Source organism: Somniosus microcephalus, chromosome 6, assembly GCF_052327205.1.
Source record: "Somniosus microcephalus isolate GS21.2 chromosome 6, FLI_Smic_1.0, whole genome shotgun sequence".
Taxonomy (NCBI): Eukaryota; Metazoa; Chordata; class Chondrichthyes; order Squaliformes; family Somniosidae; genus Somniosus; species Somniosus microcephalus.
This window is the reverse complement of record NC_140992.1, coordinates 36,559,821-36,571,145: the sequence shown is the minus strand read 5'-3', so window position 1 is coordinate 36,571,145 and position 11,325 is coordinate 36,559,821. Positions and strand designations below refer to the sequence as shown.

The window sequence follows — 11,325 nt, the reverse complement described above, 5'->3', positions numbered from 1 at the left end:
ACTCTTATGCTGGTAAAAGCAGGCCTTACGCATGCTTTTACCAGGCGCAAGATAGTTAAAGGTTTTCAGCGGGCGGAAATTATGCAGAAAGCGGAACTCTGCTCACAGAGGCCCTTCTCCCGGGCAGGTGGATGATCTGTCAAGAGTCGCAAATGCCGGGTTTTGGCGCATAGGCTTCGCATGCCTGAAACCGGCACTTGCGAGGCCCCTTCGGGTGCGTACACACCTCGTACACACCCGTGGGGGTCGTAAAATCCGGGCCATAGAAAATAGACAGGAAAAAGTTTCTTCTAATTAATATTTTCCCCAAGTTCACTTTTCAAAATCACCCAATTGATGGTGATGCCTCTAGAATGTTCACTGTAATATACTCGATCATTGTCTAGACAGCATTCATAACTGAAATAGCCCTAATTTATTTTATATTGGACTATTCACGTTAATGGGGAGATTTTCTTGGGTCTGTGCCCAGGAGCGCTGGATGGCCTGGGCACAGCAAATACTGTATTGGAAAATTGTGCCGGTCAGAGTACACAACTGTGAGGAACCCACCCAATTTTCCTTCCATTAATTTAATGTTGGGAAAACTGGGCGGGCTCCTTTACAGGCATATGCTCCAACCCACCTGATTTTCTGTTACAGACCCACGAAAATCCCCTCACATTTTCTAGATAGAATTCTCTCATAGCACTGTGTTATAGCCTATACATACCCCGCACACTTGTCCATAACAGTGTCCCATAAAAGCTGCAGCTCATTTGAGGGAAACCATATGACAACATGGCCTCTGACACCTCTCTCTCTGAAAGAACCTGTATAAGGCTCCTCTGTAAAATACCCTCACACCTCATAAAATAGTCTATAAAATATGCCTCTCTCATTAATTAAAAACACATATAAAGATCCTGTCAGGATAATATTACACACATTGTTTTATGGCTCCCTCATTACTATATAAGCCATATAAAGACCCTGACTGGATAATATCTCCATTTGGGGGAAATCAGTCTTTGACAGTAATGATCCATTTTCTACATTACATGTGTATGAATGACCTATTTTCTACATTACACACAGTGTATTAGTACCCATCTGGTGCTATTTTTCTTATACAAGTCTCGCGTAAGTTCCCCTCCAAGTCACACACCATCCTGACTTGGAAGTATATCGCTGTTGCTTCATCGTCGCTAGATCAAAATCCTGGAACTCCCTCCCTAACAGCACTGTGGGAGTACCTTCACCAGACGGACTGCAGCGGTTCAAGGCGGCGGCTCACCACCACCTTCTCAAGGGGAACTAGGGATGGGCAATAAATGCTGGCCTTGCCAGCGACGCCCACATCCCATGAACGAATTTTAAAAAATGTACAATGCACACACCCCAAGTGTGTAACTTACTTGCCTTCCTCAGCAGAGGAGCAGGTATTTGAGGGTACAGTAGTGATGGAAGATCTGATATTTGTTCAGCATCTTGACTGCACTGATCTTTTATACAAACACAACAGATCTCCCATATCTGTGCATGAGTCCATGTATTGCGTTTTAATGCTGTGAAATACAGTTGTGTTTTTAAGACTTTTCTTTGCCCTTCAGGTGTCCCATTGAAGCCCAGGAAGGAATTGAGTTTCACCGAAGACAAAAATGGGAAGCTAGCAGTTGCATGGATGTCCAAGTTTAATGTTTCTATGGAACCAGTATTTTATATATTGCAGAGAAGGTGGAACTCTGGAATGTATCCAAGTGAAGATGATGCTAGCAAATGGGAGACAGTTGCTTATGTAAGCTTGTCATATGAGGCACACGTCACAAAGCAGACACGCTCTTGATTCTTTTTGTTGAAATGGCTGCCAGAGATACTGTTGGGTGTTTCTGGGCACCTGCTGGCCTTTCCTGGGATTCTGTAAAGAGAAGTGGCGCTGGTAAGGTGGCATTTGCCTCCATGCCAAGCCAGAGGTTTTGGGATAAAGTCTTTTTCAATGGAATAGTACCCTGTAATTGGGCTGGCCAGCACTAGTGTTTGAAGTTTGGGAGACTCAGCCCACATTCTTTGTTGTGGAGTCAGAGCTATAAAAAATTTTTAAAAAATTCCAAAGCTTAAAGGCTAATGATATGTCTGAGAGAGCTCTGACTCTGCAACAAACAATGTGGGCCGAGTCTCCCAAACTTCAAGCACTAGTACTGGGCAGCCCAATTACAGGGTACTATTCCCTGGAAAAAGACTTTATCCCAAAACCTCTGGCTTGGCATGGAGGCAAATACCACCTTACCAGCTCCACTTCTCTTTACAGATTCCCAGGAAAGACCAGAAGCACCCAATAGTATCTCTGGTACTAGCAATCTAGAGGGAAGCCGGCCCCATGTATGGTGTAGAGTAACATTTTTGAAGATCTACATGCCAGTGGCTTCACGGCGTGGCATGAAAAAGGTATCGCTAGGTTAGGAAAACTGCTCCACCCGGACAGAATCGTGTCCTTCCACCAGCTGGCCCATAAATGTCATTTCACCCAACATGACTATTTTCACTATGTCTATGCCCAGCACTTCATCCAGGATCCCGTGCTCTTAAAATCTAACACAAATTGATCCCCTTACAGCTGACCCTCTACAACACAGAGCCACCTCACATGCACACCTCAGTCCTAAACTCGATATTGTCCACCTCTGTGGCAGGTGGCACTGCCGAGAGGCTGCCTACTGTCACTAGGGGCGGAGGAGTCATTAAAATGGCGATCAGGAATCCACTGCATTCTTGATGTGTTCCCACCAACGCCATTTCTGCTCCACTAAAAACAGGTATGGGCTGCCTACCCAAAGCAGGCTTGGCCCTACTTTACATTCAAATGTCATAGCCAATGATGTAATTGGCAGCGTATTTAACTCAGAAAATCAGGGGGCCTACACTTGTTCTATCCCGATGGCCAGACCTGGCAGGAGTCAGCAGAGTGGCCAGAAGAAGCCAAGTTAAGTATTTTTATTTAACTTTTGTTAGGATTTTTTGTGGGCCAGGAGGAGCAGGAGTGCACCACCAGGCCCCGCATGGAGTCCTTGGGCCTCCACAGCCCCGATCTTGCCTTTCCCTCCCAGTGCCAGCATCTCCTTTCAAGCACCGACCCCCCCCCCCCCCCCCCCCAAATCAGCGCTAACTTTATGCCAGGGTCCATCATTCCTTTGGGTCCCCAGCAGTGTCGGGCTCCTGGCAAATTTCTGCTCCCATCCGCCAGCCCTGGCATCAATCCTGCCGGTTTCAGCTGGGAGGCAGCTCTTCCAAATGCTATTGAGTACCAGGAGTTCAAATGTCCCAGGCCTCACATTCAACTCTCCACGGGGGAATCTCAGCTGCCCCACATCCCACCTGCACTAAATGGTCCCCCAAGTTACACCTGGGTTATGCCTGGAGCTGAGGAAACACCAGGAGATATGGATCCTTCCTATAAGCCTGCCTCCCACCCACCCAAAGCTTCCATAACTGGACTGATACCAGGGCTACCTGCTGAGGAGATATGCCTCAGCACCCTGCACAATCCTGACGAGGACCTCTGCTCCTGTAGTGTAATGCAGCATCTCACACCCCGCCCCCTCCTTGCATACTTCTAGTACCCTGACAGCTGGCCCTATCGAAGCAACTATCACCTTAATGCATAGAACTCTCTAACTATGCATGACTATCACTGCATTTACTTGCAATTATTGTGAAATCTTTATTATAGCATGTACCGTTCCTGAGAGTGCATGAAAACTTATATATAATAAAATTTTAAAAACTCAGTCCTTTGCCCATGATATGCTTCCTTTCTCTCAAATGCCACCCCTTTTCTTCAATCCCCCCACACTGGTAGGCACTTTAATTACACTATTGAAAGTCTCTCACTGGAAATTCATGGATCACAATGTCCAAATTTTTTCCAAATTGTAGCAGAGTCAGAGCTGAGGCAGGTCACCTTTGTTGTAATGTCCAGTGTGAGCAATGCATTGATTCTATTGACAAAGATTGTGATATTACATTGTACAGTATGTTGAACAGTGGAATAAACACCTTTTACTAGCAATAATTGCCCTTGAAATCGACACATCACCGTGAGAAAGCTGTTTGTTAGGAAGTTGGCAGTAGTCCAACTATTTATTGATCTTGCCACTAAATATGCTAATTCTTAGTAATGTGAAGTATTACCATTAAAACATTTCATCATATTCTGATGCAATATTTTAAAGACCAATTGGCATCTAATTTTGGGACGCTTGAGATTTTACAAAGTCCAAGAAATCTCATCATTCATCATTTTGATCCCTATGGGTTTCAAAAATATATTACACTGAAGTCCACAGTGAATAATTGCTCTTCATTTCCCTTTTTCCAATACCCCAGACAACGGAAGAACATGTTGGTCTGAAAAATATGAGACCAAACATATGGTACCAGTTCAGAGTAGCTGCAGTCAACATCCATGGAACTCGAGGTTTCACCACCCCCAGTAAACATTTCCACTCGTCCCGAGGTGAGTGATTGCTGCTGAATAGTGATAATAAGCATGCTTGTTTGTAATAGAGACCCATCAGACATCAATGACCCCCTTCCCACCCCAGTCACATTCCAATCTGCAGAGACTTGGAAACTAAGAGTGCATTCAAACTACTGTGATCAACTTTCATCAATGTTGGAATAGAGAAAATGATGGTACACTTACTAATGTTATGGACTAGATGTTTTTGCATGCTTTGTAAACACAAAGCAGTATTGGCTAAATGTTTTATTGAGATTTACTGGCAGAAGATCTGTACCATCCCAGTTTTCCTTTGTTTTAAAACGCGGTGGAAGGTCACTTTGATCTTCTCATGATGTGGAATGCACTGCCTGAAAGGGTTGTGGGATTCGATAGTAACTTTCAAAAGGAAATTGGCTGTATACATGAAAATGAATTTTTTTTAGGGTCATGGGGAAAGAGTGGGAGTAATTTGGATTTCTCTTTCAAAGACTCGGCAAAGTCACAATGAGCCGAATGGCCTCCTTCTGTGCTGTAACATTCAATGGTCTAACGTACTCTCTCTCAAATCCTGAGAGGATGGTGAAGAAGTTGTTTCTACCACTACTTCTGCTTCCTTTTCCCACCTCCCACTCCTGATCTTCCCCCAGTCTCTATCTCCTCGCCATCCAGCTCCTGACTACTCCACTCCCCCTTCTGTTCTCAATCTAACTGACATAGTTAATGGCTCCCTTTCAAAACCCCTGATCTAAGGCCACTCCACAAAAACCCACATTCGACTCATTCACCTTCTCTAACTACTCTCCATTCTCCAACCTTCCTTTCCTCTCTAAGATGCTAGAACACGTTATTACCCACCCCCCCCCCCCCCGCCCCACCAACAACATTGTGTAACCTGTATGTCTGACAAAAAGGCGCAGATGAGTCACAACTTCCTCCAACTGAACATCGGGAAGTCCAAAGCAATTGTTTCCAACTCCCTTGCGATAGCTTCTGTTCCCCTCCCCAGCCACTGTCTGCAGCTGAACCAGACTCTGCAAAACCTTGGCATTCTCTTCAACCAGAGCACAGCTTCAAATCCCAAATCCATTCCATCACCTAGGCCACCAATTTCCATGCATAATATTGGCTGCTCCTGCCCCCGCCCCCCCCCCCCCTCCAACCCTCTGCCACTGACACTTTTATCCACACTTTTGTCATCGGTAGACGTGATTACCCCAATATTTTCCTGCTGGCCTCCACCCTCAATAAACCCTAACTAGTCAAAACACAGCCTGCGCCTTGATGGTAGAGCCTTCAGCTGCTTCAGCTTCACTCTCTGGAGTCCCTCCCTCTACCCGTTTACCTCTCCATTTCTGCTCCCTTAAAAATGTTCTCAATATCCATGTTTTTTTTTCAATTAAGCTATCAGTTGACCCCTCCTAATCTCCCCCTCCATTACTCAGCATCCATCTATTTGTGAATCTATTTCCTTTTGTGAAGTGCAGTGGGATATATGTTTTATTTTACATTAAAAGACACTGTATAAATGCAAGTTGTTATTATCTTCATCTTTATCGTCTCTGCCTGACTGTCATTGAGCTGAGTTGGGACTATCACCCTTTGCAGTCTTGGATACCAAACCAGTCACTGGAAACCAACTGAAAAGCTCAGTACCAAATGTGACTCCAGTATTCACCTGAGTGTAAGGGAGAAATTTTAATAGTCCGGTGAGGTACTTTGCCTGCTGGCTGTGCACATCAGAAATTTTGGTGTACACATTAATTTTAAAGATAGTTATAGGTAATGTGCATCTGAATTTCTGAAATGGGCTCCCAATACAGTGTAGGCCTGTACAATTACCCCCTAAATCTAAAATATATTTTAATACAAAGAGATTTATTTATGCTGTTGAAAAATGGAAATATTGGGGGACCACAATGATAAAACTAATCATTGAAAAGAAACTGTCCCCAGCTATGTAACACAGGAGGTACCAAATGAAAAGCGTTGATGTTGTTTCTGAATATGGGCCCGACAATCCTGAATATGGGCCCCATATTCGGTGTAACTATTGCTGATGCAGTTTGCTGCTATATTTTATTCTGCTTTTACACTCCTCTCTTTTACCCCAATCAAGAAAATAGGTCGGTGAAACCGCTGCCAATGCTAAGAACTGCATGAGATTAGGTTGGAGATGACCAGTTTTTCCCCTCCCTGTGGCAGAGTGCTTCACTTTTGCTTATTACTTTACCCCAATTGTCTGGCTGAGATCGGATCCACATCCTGCGGTGGATCTTGGGAGTAAGCCCACACCAGGCCACCTTCTAACTTTGTGGTTTATTATTAATTCTTCAGCATTCAATTGAAATGGGTGCCTTTTGGAAATAACCGAACCCTAAGGCCTTTACCAAAGGGGGCGCTTTTAATCGAGCAGGTGGGCATTAGAAATCGCCCAGGGCACTTACCTGCCCAGAAGCTGACCTCCCATGATTTTAACCTGCTTAACTGGGCAGGTGGCAAAGAAACGTGCCCAAAGATGACAAAAGTCCTTTTTAACATAGTCATGTTGGGTCCCAATGGCGTGATCGGTACCCGATTACAATTGTTACTAGGCAACTTCAGTGGGAAGCGACAGTGAGTTTCCTTCCAGGCCAACCCAGCAAGGAAGTGGTTCAGGGGAAGGCCGAAAAGGTAAGTTTTAATTTTTTGTTTACTTTTCTTGTGGAGCCAGGAGGAGCAGGAGAGCTCCTCTGAGCTCCTCAAAAGAAGATTAGGCTTACCCCTCGATCACACCTCTCTCTCAATTGTGGGACCTCCACAGGATGGCCCAGCAGCCAATCCCAACACTTTCTAACTCTCACCACTGTTCACCTGCCCAAAACAGCCCCGCAGTTAAAATCAAAGCCAAACAGTCCACCATTTGCACTGCACAAAGTCAGAGTTGAGTACATTCTATTTATTGCCGTTCAAAATTCTGCATGTAACAAGCAATATTTTCAAGATGTTGTTTTATTTTCCTCTCTGTTTTGCTCTACCATCTCTTTCCTCCTCCTCTCTCTCTTCCCCGCTCTCTCCCCACCCCCTCTATGGGCTGGATTTTCATTCAGCAGTCGGGAAGGAGGCAGGACTACAGCTTTCGGGTTTTAGTCCCACCTCCATCGACGTCCGGCCAATCCACGCGATTTTCCCTTGATTGACCTTGTTGAGCCCACCCAGCGGGCTCAGCAGGCCAATTAAAGGCCACCCGGCAACAGGTGATGTCACAGACTGAAATTTCATCTGTTAAGAGGTGTTGACAGATGAAATATCAGTGTTTCACAGCTGTTTGAAGCTGTCAAACACTGACAGTCTGATTTCTAACCTGAGTCCTTCTACGCAGACTCAGTTAGAACTCTCACCGGCACTGAAAGCTGAAGGCTGTCACTTTTGACATTGCAGCCATTCAGCTTTCAGTGCCGGCTGAGTGATGGACTCCCGACGCCTAGAGGAAGAAAGGCTGGTAAGGTAAGTACAGGTAATTTAAACTTCTTTACACACTTTAAACATACCAAACACACTTACCTTTGCACTCATGCACCCATCACTCACCTGAACCGACATCGCGACCCCTCCAAGTCCTTCAACCCGACGGCCCGCCTGCTCTAACCTGGCGTGGTTTAGAGCAGTCGGGAATCCCACACGACACCCCTCAAAATAGGGATTAGGCTAAAAACTGCCTGTTAACTACCTGTTAACAGGCAGTTAATTGACACTAATCCCTTCCCGCCTTGGGCCGGCGGGTCCCAGTGCGGGGCGGGTGCCCGCCTCCTTTGAAACTTACGTGGAGGCGGGTTTTGGGCGGGATGGTGTTGGGACCCCCGAATTCGGGATTTTTGCCCCCCCCCCCCCCGCACGCCTAAAAGCCCTCCTCACGGCACACTGAAAATCTGGCCCTATGTGTCTAGTCCATTTCCAAGCAAGGCATTTGATAAAAAGTAGAACTAATGTATCTGTGACAGACACAGTATTAAAGTTTCAAGATGTGTATTTCCTACAAGTTTGCATTTTGCATTTTTCCCTACTGGCTGCTCCATTAATTGGGTGGGAGGTGGGGGCATAGCAGAAAGACCAGGCATGGGGAAGATGCCAGAGAGTTGCAGAGCCAGAAAGGGGTCGGCCATTTAGGACTGAGATGAAGAGAAATTCCTTCACTCGGAGGGTGGTGAATCTTTGGGGGGCTGTGGAGGCTCAGTCGCTGAGTATATTCAGGACAGAGATCGATAGATTTTTGAATATTAAGGGAATCAAGGGATATGGGGATAGTGCAGGAAAGTGGAGATGAGGTAGCAGATCAGCCATGATCTTATTGAATGGAGGAGCAGGCTTGAAGGGCCAAATGGCCTACTCCTCCTATTTCTTATGAAACTGTAGACTGAGCTGACCAGCTGTTTCTACATTTCTGCTTTTATTTGAATAAGAAAATGGCAGGTCAGAGGTTCCACCCAGCAGCCTCCCACATGTAACCCCAAAAGTCCTCCTGATGAAGGACGAGCCCTTACTGATAATGGGGTGAAGAAAAGATACAACTGAACATGTTGGTCCACAAACTACCCCAAGCCTTGATGTTATCAAAGGTTTACCATTTTTCTTAATACAAAATAGACCTTTGTTCCAGCAGTGACTTTTTTTCTTTTTTCATCACATGGAACATTTACCCCAGGGTTGAAGTGCTAAAGAGTTCAGCCTGACTTGAATGAGGATCACAACCCAAACAGGTGCATTAGGATTTTAGTAGAACTCTGCTGATTGAGGTCTCCTTGTTAATTATAAAAAGATTTCATTGATTGTTGGCCTATTTTTTAAAAAAAAAGTTAAAACCTCAAGTTATTTTGTTGCTTTCTAAGACACCATTCAAACAAACTCTGCCAGTGGGGAAAAAAACAGCAGCAAGTTTGAGCAAGAGGCCAAGCCTTGAAGTTTGATTTGTGACAATAGGCCACTGTGAGGACCTAGTGCCCTAGACCAAGTGATAAAGGAGCTGTCAGCCTTTTATTCCTCAACACAAGCTGATAAATTAGGAGAAAAAAAACTTCAGAGAGCCAACTCTGAAATTCACTCATTCAATTTGGCAATATTGGATTTCCTTTGATAATGTGTGCACCCCAAATGCTAAGTCATCCCCGTGACTTTAAAAAAAAAACATTGTCTGTAGCCAGTAATCTACATGAGAACAATTAATTACAGTACTATTGAGGCATTATATGTATGTTTACTTTATTTTTAGACTGTGAAGCACCTTGGGACGTTTTACTACTTTAAAGATGCTATAGAAATACAAGCTGTTGTTATTGTTCTGTGTATTGGCTTGTAAACTCACTGTAATCAGTGATTTATTGCAATATACAAAATCTTGCTTCATGAGTGAAAGAAGAATCATAAAATAGCATAGTCAAACTCATCACTAATAATGAGGTGTCACTATATTTATTGCCTTAGTTGTGTAAATAGGCCAATACTTTCTAAATAATGGAGTCATTTGTGAATCATAATCCTCACCTGTATGACTCTAAACCAATGTTTTATGATTCATTGCATTTATTTTTGCACCACATATAAAATGTCCTCCCATTTTTATTCCTTCTGGTCAACTCTTTTGTGAAGAATTGAAGCTTAATGTTTTATGGCATCACAGTTGTCTGCACAAGAAATCATAGAATGAAAAATAACCCATCAAGCCTGCTTCTTCCATTGACCGTGAGCAAGCTGCATTATGGATGCAACCCGTGGATCAAAATGATCAATCTGATCTATTATGGGTTGCACTTATAAAATCAAAACTGCTCCCCAACCCCCCAAAAAAGTCCAGCTAAACTTCACCAGGTTTACATGCAGTGTTCCCTCTGAATTTTCTTCGTTGAGTGCGGCCTGTTTATTTCGATGCGCGGTATCTTCCACATTGCTGCGCGGCCGCGCCCGCGCACAGCTTAGAGGGAACATTGCTTACATGTTCATTATTTAGACCTAGCCAATTGCCTTTTACCGGTGACAATTCCATATTCCCAGCAGCACAGGAACCATCAACCTCCAGGCAATACTTGATCCTCAAGCCATCTACCATCTTGCAAAGGAGCTGTGTTAGGATATTGTCCAGGTACTAATATCAGCAGATTGGAAATGGTTGAAACAACTCAAATAATTAACTTTTTCCCATTTTGATTAAAAATTCTACCGAAGAGTTTGGTAGCAGTGAGAGCGTTTGTCATTAGCTGTGTTTAAGGCATCCCTTTCCCATAATCCAACATGGCTGGTAATCTCGAGCAGTGGGTGGGGATTAAATGCAGTGTCCTGGGACTTCTATGTCAGGAGTTTTGTGACATTTTATACACGAGCAAGTCTCATCTAATCCTTTCATTCGATTGCTTTCTTGTCGCTTTTTCTTAATCTCCATTACTTAACATTTCTTCCAGATCCTTCACCACCAGGTGCGCCGAGAAATTTGTGGAAAGGCAACTTCACTGCAAGGCACAACGGCGTTTTCAGTCTTCTGATTCACTGGGATCCACTCCAAGAGGAAGATCTCTTCATTCACCATTACAAAATGTACTGGAGTCAGTGGGTTTCTAGGAAAACTGTTTTTCTCACAAAGAAGGAAAACTGGAAGATAATTGAAGGAGTAAGTTTTAAATTGGGTCTAAAGTGGCTGTACCTTTCGGTGTTTCAAGTTCTGCTGTAGTAATGGAAAATCCTGTCCAAGAAACCATTCCTTTTTAGTACTGTATCTCTATGTCTGTTCAGGGAATGCTAAGTGCTGCACTAGGCATTTTCTTGGTCACTGGCAGTGAACTGCAGACAATGACGTCCTAAGTATCTTGTTCTTTCCTCCCCTC

At 44.2% G+C, this 11,325-nt stretch overlaps 1 protein-coding gene across 1 annotated transcript in view; it reads left to right on the top strand.

Annotated features, from left to right (window-relative positions):
* The window catches only part of anos1b (anosmin 1b), a 215,907-nt gene that overhangs the window by 151,287 nt on the left and 53,295 nt on the right, over positions 1-11,325 (top strand). Inside the window, exons 5-7 of the mRNA XM_085990034.1 lie at positions 1,593-1,777; positions 4,363-4,492; positions 10,906-11,111. Coding sequence (XP_085846160.1) covers positions 1,593-1,777; positions 4,363-4,492; positions 10,906-11,111 — 521 coding nt within the window. The remainder of the gene's footprint in view (positions 1-1,592; positions 1,778-4,362; positions 4,493-10,905; positions 11,112-11,325) is intronic.